This window comes from Desmodus rotundus, chromosome 4 (assembly GCF_022682495.2).
Source record: "Desmodus rotundus isolate HL8 chromosome 4, HLdesRot8A.1, whole genome shotgun sequence".
NCBI lineage: Eukaryota > Metazoa > Chordata > Mammalia > Chiroptera > Phyllostomidae > Desmodus > Desmodus rotundus.
In genome coordinates this window covers 142,702,650-142,724,564 of record NC_071390.1, presented here as the reverse complement: position 1 = coordinate 142,724,564, position 21,915 = coordinate 142,702,650, and the positions used below count along the sequence as shown (strand labels likewise).

The 21,915-nt window shown below is 41.1% G+C and overlaps 1 protein-coding gene across 2 annotated transcripts in view; it reads left to right on the top strand.

The window, feature by feature from the left end:
* The window catches only part of PIP4K2A (phosphatidylinositol-5-phosphate 4-kinase type 2 alpha), a 155,823-nt gene extending 141,729 nt beyond the window's left edge, over nucleotides 1-14,094 (top strand). The window contains exons 6-9 of one of the 2 annotated variants that reach the window (XM_045183904.3): nucleotides 644-757; nucleotides 7,970-8,213; nucleotides 9,597-9,700; nucleotides 11,817-14,094. In XM_045183904.3, the coding sequence (XP_045039839.1) occupies nucleotides 644-757; nucleotides 7,970-8,213; nucleotides 9,597-9,700; nucleotides 11,817-11,897 (543 nt within the window). In that variant the 3' untranslated portion in view covers nucleotides 11,898-14,094. The remainder of the gene's footprint in view (nucleotides 1-643; nucleotides 758-7,969; nucleotides 8,214-9,596; nucleotides 9,701-11,816) is intronic. The other variant, XM_024576307.3, reaches the window with a different exon arrangement.
* The last annotated feature ends 7,821 nt before the right edge of the window (nucleotides 14,095-21,915 follow it).

Genomic DNA, 21,915 nt, shown 5'->3' with positions numbered 1-21,915 from the left:
AACTTCTCATCTGAATATGTTTTAAGCTGAAAGAAGATATTTTCCCTTGACAGTGTACAAATGAAAACAGAATCTCCTTATTGGTGGGGTGGTAAGCAGGCAGGCTTGGAAGGGCAGATGGCTAACCTCTGGCTTCATGTTTTCCCCAATTCAGAAATTAGATATGATTATGGATGGTGCTTTTCTGAGACAAGATAACATGTTATTTGTGACATGACCCCAGCATAGCTTACCCAAAAAAGTGGGGGAGGGGGGTGTGGAGTTGGGTTGTACCAGTAAGAAAATCGAGGGTTCGTAATGATTTCAAGAATACAAATTCTATACTTAGAAGATGACTTCTAAGAAAGTGAATCTAAGAAAGCAGTCGCGGTCATTCCTAAGAAAACCATGGAATCTCTTACAAAGCCTTAGGTGTATGTCTCACCCTCCATTCCTAGTGGAAATGCTTCCAGTGGTCGTAGCTCACTGGTGCCCCCTTGCGGTACTCCAGCCACTTCACATTTTTGCCTTGGGTAAGACCCCTGTAGTGAATGAGGCAAACTCAATTTCCAAGGGTGGAAACTTAACCTCCAGGATTAGAGGTGTAGGTGTTCTCTAAATTTCATTCAAATTTCTTTCTTATTCTTTTATTACTTTGTTTTAGGCCAAAGAATTGCCAACTTTAAAAGATAATGATTTCATTAATGAGGGCCAAAAGATTTATATTGATGACAACAACAAAAAGGTGTTCCTGGAAAAACTGAAAAAGGATGTTGAGGTAAGAAAAATCAATGTAATGGGCATCCCCATTGTATAAATGTCAACATGGTTGGTTTTTAGGAGCTTTTTAAACCTCCCATCTAAATGTGCAACCAAGACAAAAATATATGTTGTACAATTGTCAAAATCAGATATAAGCAAGTATGAATCATATGTGATGTGGCTTGAAAAGGAAAGGTACTGGTTCAGCAGCTCTCTCCTTTAGGTGACAAACCAAAGAAAGTGCCTGCTGTCTTCTGCTGGTATCTCCACTCTCGGGTTCCTGCGTTCTTTGTTGGTGGGGGCAGCCTGGATGGAGTTAAAGCCCATTCCAACTGACTGCCGACGGCCACCAGAGCTGGGGTGGCAGGGAATGACTGCATTCTGTCAGGCAGCAGAGCATGTCAAAAACAAATGTTTAGAAACCGTTCAAGTTTGGGGTTTTCTTCATCAAAAGCACATATCAGTGCTAGTAAACAGAGCCCCAGTCACTTCATGCTTAATATTTTCACCAGCCTCTATGAAACTAGTGTCATTAGGCGCAATAAGCCAGGCGACCACATCACAGGAATAGCACAAAGGCAGTTTGGACACCAGCATCATGGGGGATGGTTGTGAAAAATAAAATACTATGCAGAAATGGGCTTTAAGCTTATAATGAAGGAGTTTTCTTTTATGTATTGTTTAAAGAATTAAAAATGTACATTTTCCTTTCCTTTTGTTTATCGTAAATGCATTGCCGTTCTCCCATTGGACTTCCTTATATGATTCTTTTAGAAATAAGTTCAGGAAAAAAGTTATTTCCTTGAAATGTGTTACAACACAGTTACTTCGTTTTTGAGAGCTGTTAACTTTTGTTCATGTGTGTATACTTGTGTACCTTTTTTTTTCTGCTTTAAAATACAGTTCCCCTCATACTAGTATAGATATGCTACTTAGAGGCTCTGTGGAAAGATGTTCTTTTTCATGTCATTAAACAAAACCAATTGAAAAGGGTCGAGCCGCAGGAGGAACATCATGCATTCGATCGCGTTCCGCACAAGGGCAGAGGCAGCGTTACAGTTTCCTTGTTCAATCTTCCAACACCTCTTTCCTTGCAGGACACCCAGACCGACCAAGTTAGTTTATAATTATTTTAGGTCATAAATATTTTAATTAAAAAATTTTACATTATTTTACCCGACATGGCATATATGTTTCTTTTAGAACCTAAATACTGGCAATTTGTGAAAGATATAAGTGTCCACTTTTAAAGTAGACAGAACTGTTTGTTTTCACCATATAACCTTTTTTCTCCAGCTTTTCATTAATAAGCATTTATTTTTCCTCAATTGTCGGTGGTTATTAAAATTCAGTTATTAAAATTAGTTAAGCATTTCCTGCTTACTTTGAGGTCAACTTGGTCTAACTGATAACTAAGTACAGTAGGTAGAGATACACTCTTGGATTTTTATTCATTAATCAGCAAATCTTTGATCCTGAGAATGATGTTGGTTTAGCAGTTAGGTATGGTAAAGAGCCCTTAGGGTTATCCGTGATCTGCCAGAGAACTGCATCTTTTTTCCCTTTGGCTGTATGTCACTGTATGATATTTAGACTCCAGAAGTAATGTAACTGAAGCCATCCAGATTTACAGTTGAATTAAGTAAGGATCCTCTCAGTCCTTTTGCTGTCTCTACTACCATCATTGATTAGAGGATTTGGGTAGTTTAACCCCATCCAAGTCTCTCACACTTAGCTGTTTTATTAAAATGGACGGAGGACACAAAGTGCTCTTTCATTTTTAAAAATTCTCAGTGGTTGATAACAGTGTCTTTAGTTTTGAAATTCATGATGAAGCATTATTAAATTTTTAAGCAGGTAATTATGGTGAAGTAGCTTGACATCTGATCTTGACAATGAAGCTAGAATTTTATCTAGCTTAGTTTTTTCATCGGTTCCGTGCTTTCTGTTTTAGCTGACTGGCCTGTTAGTTTGAGTACAGATTTAGGGGGCTGGAGGAGGAGTTTTTTGGTTGTTTACTTACTGCTTAAAGTAAAAGATAAGTATAGTAAAGCTCAATAATCTAGTTTTGTAGAAAAAATAATTGTCATTTGAGAATCTAGCTTCTTTTTTTCTGCAATTGAAATCCTAGTCTATTCATATGCCATGAAAAGTAATTCGTTCAGATAGCTTTGCACATAACTAAATATATATGAGCCTTTTTCTCCAAAAGAAAGTGCTCTGTGGAGAGTGGAAATTACTTTTGCCTTGCGACCTGCTTGTTGTCAACTCCAATCATGATGGTGGAGCCAAAGCTAGTCTCTCCTCTCATTGGCTAGTACTGGGACCCAAATGTCACAGGGTGCGAAGCAGCACCCTCCCTCTGGTGCCTGGGGCTGCCCCTATCGCAGGGCTCTCCACTCTCACATTTATGACCCTACAGCCTTGGCATAGGTGGGAGGGAGAGAGTAGCCGCCAATGACTACAGAGCATAGAGAGCCTCAGTCCTTCCCATGCAGTCATTATCTCTTCTTATTCCTCTAACAACTCCTTGAGGGTGAGCACTATTATTATCCTGGTATATGGATGAGAAAACTGAGTCCAGAGGCTCTATGTAATTCACTGAAAGACACACAGCTACTAAATCCAATCTGGGATTTGAGGTCGCCAGAGGCCACACTCCAAAACTTCTCTCATATAAAATGCAAATTAAAAATGTTTGTGGGCACAGTTGAGACTTTGTTTTCTGATAAATGCTCCAAAGGAGAATTTAACAAGTGATAAAATGTAACTCTTAAATAAGGCTGGTTGGAATTTTAATTCTGCGTCACAGATGTGTTGGGGTAATTCAGTAGAGCAAATGTGGTAATAAAGTTAGCAAATAAAGTGAATTTAAATCTGTTGTGAAGGAGTTTATTAATGGTTCTTTTGGCACATAGTTTTCTAGAAGAGTTTGTGACAAGAGTTTGTGAGGAAGATACTAGCTCAAAGATGTGGCATAATGAGGAATTAATTAGGAAGGAATCTGATTAGATGGGATATTCTGAGGGGAAAAGAGGCTGCTCAAAGATCTTTAGATAATCATTAGGAAATCAGAAAAGAGGAAAAGCAGGGGACCTAAAGATTATAAAGATTTAAAAATCTTCATGTTTTGAAATTGTTTATACTTGAAAGAAATCAATAAATTTGAGGCCGAAGCTGAAAGGGATGAACAGAAACTGAGGAAATGTGTATTAAGTTTCTAATGGTGGAGGCAGACCCCAGTAGTGGGGTCCTTGACCCCTTTCTCTCCCCTCAAACTGCCACCTTCCAGTCCACAGCAGTTTTTAGTACCTAACAGGAATTTTTTTCTAATAAGAACTTCATATTTATTGCCACATTTCATTTGACTCTACTTCAGAAGATATTTAAAATAAAGTTTGTGAAGATAAGAGCTAGTGAATCAATGGGCACTTCCACATGTTAGCCCACCTAACTTGTGGTTTTAATTACGTACTTGATGAAAAAAAAAGTCCTTAATGATAACAACCATAATGATAACAACACGGACAGTTATACTAACAGCTTCCATTGTTGCATGTTTCATGTCTCAACTACATTACCTATTTGTAGTCCTTTCCACATCCCTGTGAGTTGAGTGGTGGTGTCCTGTTTTATAGTTAGAATAACTGAGGCTCTGAGAGGTGGATTCATTATCAAGGCACAGAGCTAGTAAGTGAGAGAAATAAGATTTAATCTCCTATCTGACTCCAAAATCTATACTCTTTGTTTTTCTTTTTAAGAATACCTGATACTATAATTAAAGAAGAGTAAGTGAGTCATCTTTGTCATCAAAACCTACACTCTGAAGCCCTTTGCTTTACCCTTTCTATCTCAGGCTCATGGACTTGAAAACTTACATAATACCCATTTAGGCCTGCAGTTGGTTTCCTGGATCTTCTTGGGAATGCCAAAATAGCTTCTTACCTAGAAATGCATTTTTCATATTTTACCAGGGGCTTAGTGGGCAGTGCTGGGAGCTAACTTCACTTTTGAATACAATTGTTTCCTTACTGGATGAGGAGCCTAAGCAGCGGTCTGACCCCAGATGGGAGGCCCAGGAAAGGAGCTCAGGACCTAACTGACCTTTTGAGCAGCACAGATTCAGAGGGCAGGTGCAAACCTGGAGACCTCCCCACTTAGTGCAGCTGTCCAACCCCGCTTGGCATCCCTTCCCTGTCCAACCCTTGGCAGGTTAATTACAGGGAGCCCCTTACCTTTGTACATAAAGCACACTTGAAAGTGTATTTGAAAGTCAACTGTCTGAATGTCAAACGGTGGACCTGCATGTTAAATGGCAATTCCGTCCTGCAGAGCACAGATAAATTATAAATGGTCTTCTTTTGCGTCTGATAGATGCTGCCACTTAGAGTCTCAAAGGTTTTTCTGTTGTTGCTTGTTCTTTGTTTTTATTTGGTTGGCATGGTTATTTCATGGAGAAAGGGGTTAGACATTTGGGAGAGTTAAGGAGGACAAGGGAAGAAGCAGCACACATCTCATTCACTTGTTCAATACATATTCAGTACCTACTGACACTTTCTAAGAGTCAGGAATGCAGTGAGGGAGGAAGAGCCAGAGCCCCTGCCCTCATGGGGCCGCCATGTTTGAGAAAGACAGAAATTATTCAAAAAATCTAACAAGGTGCATGTGCAGTTAAGCCAAGTCATTGGGGGAAAGTGTGCAGTGCTATACATGCCCAAGATTTGGGATGTGGCCTAGGCAGGATCAGCAAAGGCTTCCTCAGCAAGTGCCCTCATCCTGTAACTGAGATCCAAAGATTTAGTGGGAGGTGACTGGGGGCAGGCGAGAACAGGGTTCAAGATGGCCCAAGAGGTGATAGGGCCAAACTAGCCAGGTCCCCTGGGCCAGGTTAGAGTTGGCATCTGCCCTGTGAGAAATGGGACATCATTGAAAGGTTTCAAGCAGGGCATGACAAGATCATGTTTGCATTTTTAAAAGTCATCCCCTTTCCAGGAGGCTGGAGGGGGAATTTAGGGCAGCATCCAGTCTTTCCTGTTTCCCAGGGACCTTCCAAGGTCCCAGAGGAGCAGAGATCCCCATCTCTGGTCTCTGGGCCCTTGGAAGGGAGAAGGGGACCTTTGCTTTGCCACCATACAAGCTGAGCAAGACCCAGCCTGGCTACAAGCTCCCCACCCCACCCCACCCCCACCACTTTGCACCCACGGCACACACACATGGACTCTGGGTGGAGATGCTGTTACCTGGCAATCGATGTGCTTCCAGGTGTGCCTGGACCACTCTGGAGGCAGTAGGGGCGGGGAGGAGTGGAAGCAGTCCAGAGAAAGACCCTGATAAGGGGGTTGGGGCAGGCACTGTGCTAGGCATGGTAGGGGGCAGTGGATGAAACAAAGAAGGCACTGACCCTGTTCTCTTGGAGCCCAGAGGCTGAGCTCAGGTGCAGCCACAGCCTCCTGGGAGCCTTGAACAACAGGAGGGGCAAAAGCAGGGCCCGTAGTGACCGTCCTGCCCTTCATAACTCCTGAGCATTAGAGGATATGACTGCATTTCTAAACACTGGGAACAGTGTCTTTTGTTCCCAAAACACAAGCTCACAGGCTGTTCTGAAGGAAGGAAAGCAGGTTCCATGATTATATTGGTATGAGACATGCAGCTGGTGAGAACCCTCTCAAAAATCCACAGTACTTACTAACTTGGGGAGATCCTTCTCCTCAGAAACTATTAGATTTGTTTAACTCATCATTTTCCTACCAGTGTTGTAAAAAATAAGATTTGGAAAAAGCTGCCTGAATGCAGCTTCCAGAGACAGCGAATGTAGTATAAAGGGTATGAGCTTTGAACATGGGATCCCAAATCCACTACTTCTTAACTTTGATCCTTGGGCAAGTTCTTTTAATCTGTCCGAGCCTATCTGCTGCCTCTCGTGGGGATCAAATGCCTGCCTCGTGCCAGGCCAACTGTCTTTGTACCCATAGGTCTTCATTCTCTTCCAAATAGTGGGCCCATGGGGAGCAGAACGAGTGACTGAGTTGGTGCCTGACTGGGTGTCTGGGTCTGTGTTGGTAAAGGAAGCACTTTATGGTATTAGTATACTCTCGAGATGCGGCAGGTCATCTGCACAAACCTGTTCCTGGCCAGATGCTCCCTGAAGCCCAGCAGCTGCCAGAACGATATGGGAGGATGAGCAGTCTGACCACTAGAAGGAAAGGCTGGCCGAGGGAAATGGAAGTGGCCAGGTGGTTTTGAGATGACTTTGATGGTGGAGTTTGGGGAAAGCCAGGGGAGGAGCAATGGCTCAGAAAACTGACTTAAGACTTAAGAATGAGCACTCTGTTGTTGTTGTGTTTGTTTGTTTTTTTAAATAGAATAAGTAGCACCTATATTTTTCTGGAGGTCGTGTTTCTGGGTACATCTACTAAAAAAGAAGAAAAGAAAAATCATGACATGAAAAGTTGAAAAAGAATTTGGCAGGCAGGAGTAGTCAAACCCCAGGGCTGGGTCTTGCCGCACAATACTTTCTAGCTCTGGCTGGAACGGGGGGGGGGGGGGGGGGGGGGGGGGTGAGCAGGAACCTGGGCCTGTGCTGCCTCATGGAGAGCGAACCACCAGCAGTATCTCTGGTCTCCCTGCTCGCCTCAGAAGGAAGCTCACCAGAGCAAGACAGAAGGACTGTGTTACTCACCAGAGTGTTGACACAGGCCCTTGCTGGTTGATTGGGACATTTGGGCTTTTACTTATTTGTGATGGACAGCATAATCTCCTCAGCGGAATATGCCGAATTACAAAGTGCTTTCACAAACTGTTCTGTGAGACTGCTGGAAACTACTTGGGAGGTCCCTGGTTTTTCCCATTATCCAAGTTAATTGTTAGGAGAAACGTTCTCTTCGCTCCTTCAGTGTCTTTTTCTGCCAGTCATGCTCTCTGCTCTTTGGCATAATCCAATCTAGATGTGATAAAGGCATGCCTCTCAGCGTCCAGCGTGGCGTTTCTGGGAGAATAACCCCAGTTTTGAGCCAGCCGAAGTGTGAGGCCACATTTTTGGCCCAGAGAAACCGCCTGGGACTTTGAGCACACATGAAGAAGGCTCCTGGCCGCCTCAGGGAGATCCTCCTCTCCATTCTCCCATTCCTTCACTCACAGCTGCCCCCATATATATTTTTCTGAGCTTGTTTTCTTTAAATCTAGGGTTTTGTTTAAGGCATAACTGACGCTGTCACCTCCCACCCTCCAGTTTCTGGCCCAGCTAAAGCTCATGGACTATAGCCTGCTGGTGGGAATCCATGATGTGGAGAGAGCTGAACAGGAAGAGGTGGAGTGTGAAGAGAATGACGGGGAAGAGGAAGGGGAAAGCGATGGTGCCCACCCTGTCGGAACCCCTCCAGACAGTCCTGGAAACACGCTCAACAGCTCCCCACCCTTGGCTCCAGGGGAGTTCGATCCAAACATTGATGTTTATGGAATTAAGTGCCATGAAAGTAAGCTCAGTTACTATCAACTCCTTTTACCTGTGAAGTGGTTTTGTGCATCATCTACCAGTAATTATAACCCCAGTTAAAACTTATGCTGCCCTGCAAACTTTGTTCTCCAGAGTCCCAATAAACTGATTTGGGGATAAGAGTATGTTAAAGGTAGCTATAGTCTCTGTTTTTAAAAAGTATAATGTGATGAGGTCCTTGAATTTCACAATATTAAGGGAATAGAGTAAGACCACAAAATGCATTACATATACAACACATACACATGAACTTAAATAAATGTAGATGACAGGTATATATTTTAAAATACTTTTATTCTGAACTCTCTCTCTTCTATGTGAATCTAAAGTGTCACAAATGTCTGCTGAGCTAGGTACATACATGGTCCACTCTGAACCTCCCGTGGACATCCTGTAGGGCAGACATCTCATCTCGTCTGGCCCTTTCCTTCCCAGAAGCTCTGAAGCTAGCCCAGGGTGTGGGATGAGAATCTCGGATTTGCTGCTGTGTCTGCCCTCTGTTTCCCCCACCCCATTAAGGGGCCTGTGGCCCTCTTTAGAGTGGGTTCAATCTTAATTTTCAATACCAGTGAAATTGCATATTTGAAGAACTATTACATTCTACCATACTACATATACATAAAAAACATATTTTTTGAGATATGATAAAAGCAGGCCTCTTTTTGAATAATAAAAATTATGATTCATCATTTTTTAAAGAAAATCTCATATAGCATAATCAGCCAAGTGAGTTTGAGTTGTATTTTTATTTTGCTCACCAAAATTGCTTCCATAACAGAGAAATTAGGTACAGTCAAATGTACTTTTCTTATTCTTCTAATTGAAACCGCATGATATCTGTGAAAATATGTAGAAGATAGAAATTGTACATGATACATGCCTTTATCCAGTTCTGATAAACTAGTTCCAATGAGAATTAGTAACTAGCACCTAATTAGGAATTAGCATCTAATGGTAGAAAACAAGTAAGTAGTATAATTGCTTCTTTTTTAATAGAGTATTTTAAAAACAGAATGTTTCTTAACACCAAAGCAATATACAGTCATTAAAGAAAATGCAGATTAACAAAAATAGAAACACTCGATCTCACCTTTAGTCTTCCACTGTTAATATCCTGGGATTATGTTGTTATTTTTTACTTTTTAAATCGAGAGAGAATTGGGTACAGAGAGTTAGGCTGTTTAATAGGGGTATGCGGGAGTTCCAGGGACTCTCTGAAAGCCTCTGTTGCCTTTGTGCTTGGGCTCCTTCAATCTCTACCCTACTGAGCTCCTCACCCTCCAGCACTTCCTCCTCCCTCAGCAGCTCATGCCTTTCCAGGTGTTACCATTTGTGCCCCAACTGTGCTCTCATTCCTTTACAGACTCACCTAGGAAAGAGGTGTACTTCATGGCAATTATTGACATTCTGACTCATTATGATGCAAAAAAGAAAGCTGCCCACGCTGCAAAAACTGTTAAACATGGCGTAAGTATCTTCCTTTTGTTTCCTTCTCTGCTCCTGGGCCCTTGAGTCCTCCAGGCTGTTCCTTTCCACTTTGATGCTCAAAGTCCTTCAGTGGTTCTTGTTTCCTGCAGGGGGTCTGAGTGCAAGATTCAGGGCCAGCAAATGCCCATGCCGATGCGGCCTTTCTCGACTGCCTACGTTTTTAGCAAGTCACCTAAACTTAGCTGTGACTCTTCCCTTTACATACCAGGCATATTCATGGACACATGCATCACTAGAATGTTATACAAATTCTTTTCTGTTTGAAGAATGTCTCAAAGATGAAAGGGTTGAAGGTAGTTAAGTGTTTTAATACTTAATGTTCAGAACTGAAGCACTGTTCTCTGCTTCAGACACTTCCAAAATAAGCAGTATTATATATATGTATATATATGTGTGTGTGAATATGTGTGTGTGTTTGTGTGTGTGTGTGTGTATATATTCCCACAGTGAACTGTATTTTTTATATTACAGAAATCTTTCTAGTACAAGGCCAAATTTAATCATCTGAATTCCTTACCTTTGTTGTACTTGCTCAGAATTATCACTATTCCAGGCATATGGTGATTTGTTTAATCCCCATGACAAACCTAGGAGGGGTACTAGTGTATCCCTATTTATCAGTTGAAGAAACTGAGGAAGAGAGCTGAAATGGTAACTTGCCAGGGTCATGTCACTAGGAAGTGGCAGAGATAGGATAGTTCCACAGGACCTAGCCCAGCCCCCTGCTCTGTGCTAGTCCCAGCCCCCTGCCCCACCAGTGAACCCCACTGCCTGGCTGCACCTCATAAGTCGTTGGTATCCATTATGCTGTTATGGATCCACCAGGTGCACTAAATAAGATCTGGGTTGGAAACCCTATTTCACCTTTCTCTGTGTGATCTTGAAGAAACATGTTGGAGCTCCCGTTCCCCCAACTGATAAGGGGGTCCTATTGCCTTGCTGTTTGGGTTTTATTGGGGGCATACATGAGATGAACAGGCTGAACACTGGGGAGTGTTCTGTGTTTGTTCCCATCCCTCCTCAAATCTGCTGTAATATTCAATTCCACATGGCATTGGAAATGTACCTCAGCAAGCATGGCTCCATTCTCACCTCCCCTGTAAGTCACCAGCTCAACCCCATAATATACCACATGGCCTAAAATCATGCAGTTGCAAGAATGAAACATTTATCTCAGTAATGGAATGCGTGTTGAGCTGCTGCTGGGAACCATTCTCTGCCTTCGAGGTTAGGGCTCTAGTGATCCCAGTGACCCAGGTCAGACCTGGAAATGACGCTCCCCATTGTGCATGGGTATCTAAAAATAGCACCTGGTGACTTAGTAAAACTCTGTTCTTCCCCTTTGCATCTCGGGAAGCTGGCCAGTAAGTACCTTACGTCTGCCTGCCTCTCAAAATAGGAAACTCCCCACCCAGCCATTGCAAGTGGCCCTCCCTGCTCCAAGCAGGTCTCTGTGAAGGGGAACAATGGCATCCCTGTGCCATGTACTTGAGGGAAGCCAGCCCCTGCTCCCTGGGAGAGATGCAGACAGCAGTGCTGTGCCTCTCCTGGTCATAGTGCTGGGAAGGAGCCAGGGCAGCTGACATAGAACCTACTGTTGCTGCTGCCACTCTTGTTTTAGAGCACTCAACTGCTTACATTGTCCAGAAAAATGAGTGCTTACATCATGGTCATCAGGGTTTTCCTTCAGCCAAGCGTTGATGTTTGCATCATTCTCAAGGTATCTACAATCTGCTGCCTCAAAAAACAAAAGTATTATCCCTATGGCTTATGAATGTGGGCCAAACGGATTCCACTGTTTGGCAGGAACACCCCAAACATGGCTAGTTTGATTTTTTTTTTTTTAAGTCACAACAATCATAGTGTCTGTGATAATAGTATCTGTTGTTCCTGCCACTCTGCCTCATTTTCACACACAGATTCCTAACAACCTTGATTATTTAGACATACTATTGAAGATATTTTGAATTTTGTTTTAAGAGCAGAGCCTGCACAGATTTGAAAATTATTAGCTTTATAGTAAGCTGCAGTCAGAAATTGACATAGATACTGAGTAGTAATGATACCAATATTCCTCTCTTTTAAAACTACCCAGGCTGGTGCAGAGATCTCAACCGTGAACCCAGAACAGTATTCAAAGCGCTTTTTGGACTTTATTGGCCACATCTTGACGTAACCTCCTGCACAGTCTCAGATGGACATGAGCATGGGAATGACAGAGGTGACTTCGGTGTATAAAAGATGAAAACCAAACTCAGTGAAGCACACCACCTCGTTTACATCTTAGGCCAAGATGACTGATTTGGGGGCTACTCGCTTTAACAGCTACCTGATATTTCCCAGCATCATTCTAGCTATTTCTGACGTGTGTGTTGTGTGTGTGTGTGTATCTTCAAAATTAATTAATTAATGAAAACTGATCAGCTTCGATCAGAGTGTGTTTGGGCAACAACCCTCTGATTCCAGCTATGGACGAGTGAATGAACGAATGAATGAATGAGCATATGCGGGGGGAGGGGAAAAAGGAAATGCATGTCAGACCAACCATGTTGGCATCACACGATAAACTGTAGATCAGTTTACTTTTTGGAGTTGAAATATGTGAGACAGTATTCATAATAATAATGAAGATAATAATAATGATGATAATAATAATGATGGTGATTAAAAGAAAAAAACCATGAATGTTACACTCCTACCACGCACGCTGACACTCCTTAATAGTTGTACCCCAAGCTCCTGGCACTGGACAGAAGAGTGCTGGCATCTCCTGCGGGTCCTGGTTCAGGGTTCTGCCTCCACACAGTGTCAGGACTTCTGATGTCCCGGGACAAATGCCCCTCCTCCAGCAAGAAGCTGATGCCCCTAGTGATTCTATTTGTACATTTTCACCTCAGTAAATACATCCAGGAAAACTGCTTACTTCTCTTTTCTTGCCTGGAGCTTCTTTACTGTTACACTTATTTTTGCAACATAAGAATTAATGCTACAAAATAAAAATAAAGCTTACCTGAAAAGTGCATAGTTTGGGGCAATGGTATCTACATCTCCCGTGGTGGGAAGGTGAGCAAAGCATTAGAACACTCAATTCTCCTGTTCTGATTACAAATCTGAATTATAAGATGTTTATGTTTGACCATTGTTTAAACAGTGGTATTTTGTTATGAATTATCCCTTTAACTGAAACCCTCGATATTACTGTTTACATTATTAGGAAAACAGGGATATTTTTGAATCTAAAAATTTAATGTACAGCATGTGATTTTTGAAGTTTACATGTAAAGTCATTTTACAGTGTAGGTGAATTAATGTTTGTCATATTTTGAAGTGTAACCTGCAGTCATATTTTGGGGTGAATGTTTTATTCAAAGTATGGTAGGCAGTCTTCTACAATTAAAGGAAAAGAATTGTTTTTGTTTCTTCCAAATGTACATTTATGAACCTAATGGTTTTTTTTAATGCTTAACCCAAATCTGGTTATGTAAGTTCATTGCCCTGAACTGTGCTGATGTGTTTAATCCAGTTATAAATTTCCAACATCAATCATGTATTTACCAACTTTCCAGCATTTTCTGAAAGGCGTCAAGCTTAAAACATTAGACTTGCTTAGAATAGGTTGTCAACTTATACACTGTGCTAAAGCTGTGCCTTTGAAATTCCTTGTTTAAAACATGAGATGATTTTTGTAGGCAGTTTCAGAAAAGAAAAAAAAACACACCTTTCAATAATTACTTATAACTCAACAAATACCCCCTGCCATACTGCCTCTTTCAGTGACTTTACTTCAGGGCTTACCAAGACTGTAATTGGCCCAATGTATGTGGGTTTACTTCAGAAAACACAAGGTAATAGCAAATCAGTGACTTTGGAACCCTGCGGCAACACCATCCTGCTACTACCTACTGACTTCACATAGATCTGCTATCCTTAGCAGATGATGTTAACACCACTATGACATGGTTGTCCAAATATGTATTTCATGCATTTAAATTAATTGAGACTGTGACTCGGTTTCCCCCCACTATTCATTCTAGAATCCAGTCACTTTCAGTGTTCTGAAGTTATCCTGTAGTTTCTTTGACCCAAGACTACAAAAGTGCGACCCTGAAGTAAGGTGAAGATACACTTACATTATTTGAATAACTATTTCCTTTATGGCCAATCTGTGTATGCTTTTAGAAGTTTACAAAATGCTTTATTTTTGTCTGTAACAGTCTCATTCATTTCTGTTGATAAACTGTTTGGACAGAGTGAGGAAGTTTGCCTTGTATCTCCTAGTGCTAACAATACACTCCAGTCATGAGCCGGGCTTTACAAAATAAAGCACTTTGATGACTTACAAGGTGGATTCTTTGTTCCTCTTTCTTGATTGTGTTTCTGTTACAAACAAGCGTTAAATACTCAGTACTGAGGTTATCTTTAGCTGATCCTGGAAGAAATAAAGGTGAAACTGCATCTTCTTACTAACTACAACTTTACCTTCAAACTGTAAACTATTTTATTAATGAATAATAGAAACTTCCAGGACAAAATTGACTTACTACAAGATGCAGAGGCATAGAAAAGAAACCTCTTCAATGAATACCCTATAGAGTATACTATTTTACTTTTTGATTTCTGTGTCAGCAGTTTTTGAAATTTTATTGGGTTGCCATTGATGGATTAAGACTTTTTCTTTTTAATAGTTGTCACTGGTGCCAGGTTAACAAACACAGTTAGTTCATCTGTAGCACTGTTTTATAAATGTGTGTATGTTCTAACGCAATTGCTATATGAGGGAATGATTTGGGCGTAATGCACTTTTCCCATTGTGTGCCTTTTGGTCCACAAGGAACATTAGGTGAACACTGAAAACTGCACCCACCCACACTGTGCTGCATAGGAAGACACATGCCCCTCAAACATTACCAGCTACCTCATTTCAACACGTTAGGAGTCCCAATGGTTCAGATCTGGAATTACAGCTTTTCCTCTGACTTCAAATCACTCTCCTGCCTACATATCACAATGACCCAAGAGCCGCAGCACCTCCGACTCCCATTGCCACAGGTGCCCCTCATGTTTTTCAAGATAACTTGTCAAATTTACTGTGGTATTTATGTATTTCCTGACCGTTTAGCATGTTTAAAACTGCTACTGCTTTTGTTAGGTTCCTATGTTTTTAATATATCACTGATAAAATGTTGGGGTATTGTGCCCCTAGTTCTGTTATTCCTGTAAGCTCTGGTTTTTATTGTGTGATTTTGCACAGAGAAGTGGTTTTCAAGAACAGATGTCTCATTACAGCAGTACTGACTATGGTCAGCAGGAGCTTTAATTTAGTTTTCTTTGTGGACAGTTGGAATGTAGACATTCATTTTCATTTTGGTTATTTCATTTCCTGGATTGAATTCACATTAGTCCCAGGAAATTGGTTACTCCTAATTCCTAGAAGGACAAAAGTTGGTCTAAAGCATTAATTCTTAATGCAACACTTTCGGAAATAGTGGTTAAGAGTTAAATGCGAGAGATTAGAAACTATATATAATGAAGTAGAAATGTATATAATGTTTAAATGTACATAATGAAGTAAGGCAGTGAAGAGAAGGCAACACCAACAGGTGGAACATGGAGTTCAACTGTGGATTCTGAAGGTCCCCAGCACCACTGCACATGGCCGTCCTAGGCCGTCCTAATTTTAAATTAGCACACCCACTAGGATGGATATAATAAGAAAGACAGATAATTACTTGCAAGTGTTGGTGAAAATGTGGAGTAATTAAAATCCTCAAACACTTTATGGAAATGTAAAATAGTACAGCCTTTGAAAAACAGTCTGGCAGTTCCTCAGATGGTTACACATAGGTTACCATGACTCAGGAGTTCCACTTGCAGGTATATATCCATAAGAGGGCTGCATTCCTGGAAGCCCGGGGAGAATCCATTTCCTGCCTTTTCCAGAGTTTAGAGGCTGCCTGCATTGTGGGCTTTTGACTCCTTTCATCTTCAAAGACTGCATGTAGCATCTTCATCTCTCTCTCTCTCTCTCTCTCTCTCTCTTTCTCCCTCTCTCTGCTTGTGTCATCACATCTCTATAGCTAGTGGTCTGTCTGTTTTGTACACTTTTTTCTGAAGAACCAGAATTTCGATAAATAGATTTGATCTACCATTTTTCTGTTTTCAGTCTTATTAATCTCTGCATTTATCTTTGTTACATTTTTGGGCTTTCTTTTGGTATATTTTATTGGGGTTTTTTTTCCTAGATTGAATTGGGAATCTAAAGGCATTTATGTTCCTTTTTAATTTTACTTGATATAGGTGTGTAGGGCTGATTTTTTTCTGATTATTGCTTCTTATACATAGAAGTGATATGCTCTTGATATATAGCCTTTTCATTATTGTTTTTCAGAAATTCTGTAGTTTTTGTTTTAACCCAAGAGTTCTTTAGTAGAAATTTTTGAAAATTTCCAGGTAGAAGTGCCTTTTTGTTTTTAGTTTTGTTTTTAATTTCTAGCACTGTGTTGTGTGCAGAAACTGTCAGTAGTACTAACTTTGATGAAACCTGTCAGTGTTTTCTTTGTGCCCTACTAGATGACCACTTTCCTGGAATGTTCATTTGTACTTCAAACAAAGGTATATTCTATATTATCGGGGAGTAGTGTTTGATATATAGCAGTGGGCAAACATAGGTTTACAGTTGAAATACACATAACATAACAATTAATAAATAATACAAGAATAGACCTGTGTTTTGCTTACTCAAAACTGTAAACCTAGGTTTGCCCACCCCTATACGTCCAAAGGATCCTAAGATTGACGGCGCACCATTCACTCTAGTGATGGTATTGCTTCTTTGTTCATGTTTATGTACACTTTCGCGTGAACAAGAGAGTCCCCTGCCGTCACATGTTATCTATCGCGCAACTCCCGACTTCACTCACACATCGCTCTGCTGCTGATCAAAGGCAAAGTTTTCATTTACCAACAAATGATGGACTACAATGTAAATTTTCCTGCAGTCATTAACATTATAAAGATGGCCAGTGTGTGTGAGTGATCTTCTCGCTGGTTGGAGAAGTCCACATCCCCAAACCCCTGGCACTCTGGGGCAGGCACCGATCCCAGCCTCTAACAGAGGGTCACTGCCTCCGTCTAGCCTGGCTGACACTTGACCTGGCCTGCCAATACATGTGCACTTCTTAGCTTGTAATAGGCATCCCTTGAGTCCCATCAGTATACAGCAACAAGTAATCTTATTCTACTTTCAACCTTCTCTTCCTATTTTGAGTTGTAGTTTGTCTACTTTTTCATAACATATGTGTACATATTATTCTTATACACATAAACCCACCCTTATTTTAGCCTTGGCCCTTGCTCTACAATTAAATATAAAAAATACCATCAGCCCTTTTATCAAATTTCCTCAATCTTCTTCATTGGATGAAGCTCATCCTCTAGTACAAGAATAGGCAAATTTTCAGTAATGAGACTAAGAGTAAGTATTTTAGGCTTTGCGGGAATCTGTTGAAATTAGTCCATTGTAGTGCAAAAGCAGCCATAGACAATATATAAATGAATGGATATGGCTAGGTTCCAACAAAATTTTATTTACAGAAATGGGTGGCAGGCTGGATCTGGTTCATGGCCAGTTTGCTGACCCCTGCTGTGATAGTTAATTTTATATGTCAACCTGACTGTATCACGAGATGCCCAGATATTTGGCTAAGCATTATTTCTAGGTGTTTCTGTGAGGGTGTGTCTTGGTAAAATTAGCATTTGAATCAGTAGACTCAGTAAAGCAGCTTGCTCTCCCCAATGTAGGCAAGCACCATGCAATCTGTTGAGGCCCTTATTAGAACAAAAAGTCAGGAAAAGGAAGAATTCAGCCCTTCCTGACTGCCTGATTGCTTGAACTGGGGCATCAGTCTTCTCCTGCCCTAGGAACTCTTGGTTCTCAGTCCTTTGACCTTAGAATGAGCCACACACCACCGTCTTTCCAGATGGTAAACAGCAGGTGATAGGACTTCTCAGCTTTCATAACCGTGTGAGCCAGTTCCTTACAATAAATCTCTATATATCTATCCTTTTGGTTCTGTTTCTCCAGAGTATCCTAATACATCTGCTTTAATAGATTCCATAGGCAAAGCACCTGTGTATGGTGGGCCTTGCACAGAGTTCTTGCTCATCAGGACTATTTATCAATAGCCCTAATACTGGAAGGATAATTTGGCTGAACAATTTTCCTGGGTCATACTTTTTTCCTTAAATTTCTTGAAATTGCTCTTCTACTATTGTCACTGAAATTATTTCATCTTTTTGCCTAGAGGCCCTGAAGATTTCTTCTTTTTCTTTAAAGTCTAGTCATGTTAGTAAACCTTCAATGGTCCCCTCCTCCTAGTAATCATGCCTTGATCTAATCCCCTCCCCTCAAGTGTAGGCTGGAACAGTGACTCCCTTCTAACAAATAGAATATGGCAAAAATGATGAGATGTCACTTCCAAGATTACAAAAAAAAAAAGACTGTGGATTCCATTGTCCTCACCCCTTGCTCTGACATGCACAGTCTGAGGGAATCCAGCTGTCATGTTGTGAGCTAGCCTATGTAAAGGCTCAGTTGGCAAGGAACTACATTGCTTACTAACCCAACATTTAGCCTGCCAAAAACCCATGGGAGTTCCTCTTTCAACTGAGCCTTCAGGTGGGACCCAGCACTGAGAACTAGATTGCAGCTTCATGAGAGACCTTTAGGCAAAGGCACCAGCTAAGCTGCTTCTGGATGCCTGACCCACAGAAACTGTGAGATAATAATTGTTTGCTATTTGAAGCTGCTAAATTTGGGGGTAATTTGTTGCGCCACAATTGATAACAAATACACTGGGATGTCTCACAGTTGATCACCCGGGGTTCATTTTGCAGGTGTCTAGTTGTTCCTTTAAAAAAAATTGTAGTAAAATATACATAACATAAAATTTACCATTTTAACTGTACAGTTCAGTACTGTTAAGTACATTGACACCGTTGTGCAACCAATTTCCTTTCATCTTACAAAACTAAAACTCTGTGAAACAACTCCCATATCCCACCTCTGTCCCTACGAACTTGACTACTCTGGGTTCTTCTTGTAGTAGAATCATAACGTATTTTTCTTTTTGTGACTGTCTTATTTCACATAGCATAATGTCCTCAAGTTCATTTCTCCCCAAACTCTGTTCCACCACCCCTCCCCCACACCCAATGTCTCATCCTTTTCTAATTCTCCCTCCTAAATATCCCTAAGATTTATCCACTTCTTTTCATGTCCAACACTTTTTTAGCTCCCAGGGTCCATTCAGTTACTCAAGACAGAAACCTGGGAGCTTCCAATATTCATTTCTTTTCCTCAGCATTGACAACTTCACTGTACTAGTCAGTAGGGGTGGTAGATGCCATTGAGTGAGCATGTGTACTGTGTGGCCTTCACATTCAAAATGACTGAGCAAGTAGAGCAATGACTCTGCATCAGATTTTGTGTTAAGCCTGAACATTGTTCCGTGGAAGCTATTTGGATGATTCAGAAGGCCACAGCTATGGGCAAACTGAGGATTGGCAGCTTCATCATGACAATGTGCCCACTCAGGCATCACATCTCATGCAGAGTTTTTTGGTGAAACATCAAATCATCCAGGTGACTCAATCCCACTATAGCCCAGATTTGGAACCTAGTGACTTCTGGCTTTTCCGAAAACTAAAAACACCGTTGAAAGGGAAAAGATTTTAGACTGTCGTTGAGATTCAGGAAAATATGATAGGACCTCTGATGGCAACTGGAAGGACTGTGTGAGGTCCTAAGGTGCCTACATTGAAGGAGACTGAGGTGTCATTGTCTCATGTACAGTGTTCTTGTATCTTCTTCAATAAATGTCTCTTTTTCATATTACATGGCTGGATATCTTCTGGGCAGACCTTGTATATCCTCACTTGTAGATGCATAGAGAATCTTGGGGAGAAAACACAAGAAAGCAGTTTCAGTGATCGCCTCTTAGAAGGAAAGTATATGGTGTAGAGACAAAGGTGGAAGACACACTTCCTCTAGATTACATACACTTTTGTATCTTTTGCAAATACAAAATAAATCCTAACTCTTTAAAAAAAAATGATAGTCTTGAAATTGAGGGAAGGCTTCTGACTTTCAGAATTTTCTTTGTTGTCTCTTGGAGTACTCACTAGCTGTTGTTCTGGGAATTCATTCCCTTTAAAATAAAGAAGCCAGAGAGAGGCTCCAGGGCATAAGAGCTGGGAATTTACCTGGATTGGCCACTTCTACCTCCATTCCCCCTCCAGTGGGGAATAGACAACTTGTGCTCAGAGTAGTTTCAGGTTTGATTTCTCTGAGCCTTCTCTGGAGTGGGGGAAATGGTTAGTTGTTTGCACTTCAAAGAGCATTCACAGAAAACAGTGATACAGGAGATGTCCACAAAGTGATCAAGCACACAGTTCATTCTCCTTTCTAGTGGTAGCAGGGCTCCTAGATATTGCCATCTGCATATGAAACAGGTAGGGTAATGCCTGGCAGCTTTTAAAGCCCTATGTTTACAGAGAAAGTTGTAGGTTCACCTTCAGTTAAATTTTCACTTCCACATTCTCAACACCACTGAGCAGATTTTGTAAGTCTGGTAACACCTAGGTGCTGATTGGGTGGGCCTTCTCCCGGCTGAATTAAATCACAAGTGTCAGTGATGGTATCAGATGTGGATTCACTTCCTCATTATTCTCTGAGCGAATGTCAATTTAGCAATTATAACTGTACTTTTAAAAAAATAGCATGGCAAATCTTTTTTTCCCCTCCACTTTCTTTGTCATTTTTATTTCCTCACTTATTTTCATTTATTTATTTTTCCCCAACCAGAATTCTCACTAGGGTAAAAACAATTGAAATGTGTGAATCAGATGTCAACAGTAGCCCCGATATTAGTTCAGGGAGCAGCCATAACAATGAGCCAAGGAAGAGAGAAGGCTGCGTGGGCAGGCTGTGTCCAGGCTGTCAGAGTAGGCCTGAAACAGAAAATGCTGCCAAGAAACAATATCCCTGGATAAGTTGGAAAAGGCCGACCTCTAGGATTTGATTACACAGAATTTGCATCATAATCTCATTGAAAGAATTGTATTGAGCTCCTATATGTTAAGCTTTGCGTGAGCCACTAAAGATGTAAAAGAAGTGAAACTAAAGGGGCTTACAGTCTATCGTGAAAGAGAACTGTAATATCATGCCAGAACCAAAGGACTAGGGATGATGAGGAGGCATGACCATCCCCTGGGGACCGTTGAGCTAAAGGTCGGGGCCCCTATTCTCTGCTTGCTGCCTGTGGGCATATGTGTGTCTTCCTAACACTTCTCAGCGGAAAGCCTCAAAATTCTTCTTTCATACTCTGTCATGAGAAGGTCACAGACTTTAAAATCATTTAGATGTGAGGTCGAATCCCAGCTCTGCAGGGCGACCCTGGACAGGTTTCTGAGATTCCATTTCTACATTTTTAGAAAGGGGATAATATGAAGCTCACATGGTTATTTTAGTGATTAACTGAAATAACAAAATGTTACGTGCCAGTTTTAGGACTTAGGAAGTGCAATGTTCACTCAGATCATTCAGGACTGTGGGTACCCTAATTTATTAATTAGAACAAATAATTGAATCCATTTCCATACAATCATCTAACACCGCAGATGATTTCAAACTTCCTTTCTGTATAATTACCTGATGTCTCAGAGCAAGGGCAGCCATGTTTGCTGTAATATGTCAGTGCAAGGTCAACATTTTGGGGTTATGATGTGATTTGCAGGTACAACAAGGTAGGTTCCAAGGTAGTAGGAACAAATGGGTCACCAAGTGGAATCACATTATACCCTAGATGAAGGGATATCTTTTCAGACCATTATAGAAAGCAAAGCAGTGAGGAGATGGTTATAATTTTATGGAACTGGTGGATCTACCTCAGGAATCCAGATGGGGCAAAGTAACAGGAAACATGGGCAGGTAAGGAGTCTGACTGTTCACCCACACACCAACTTTCCAATGAGAATTTTCTCCCAGATAAATGACATACAGACTCTCACCTCCAGTGACCAAAAAAAAAAAAAAAAAAAAAGAGCTTTGTAGTACCTGGTGTACACATAGCTCTGATGGGTTTTCTGTTGAGACTAAAATTTTATCTGATGGTATCACAACAACACGTTAGACA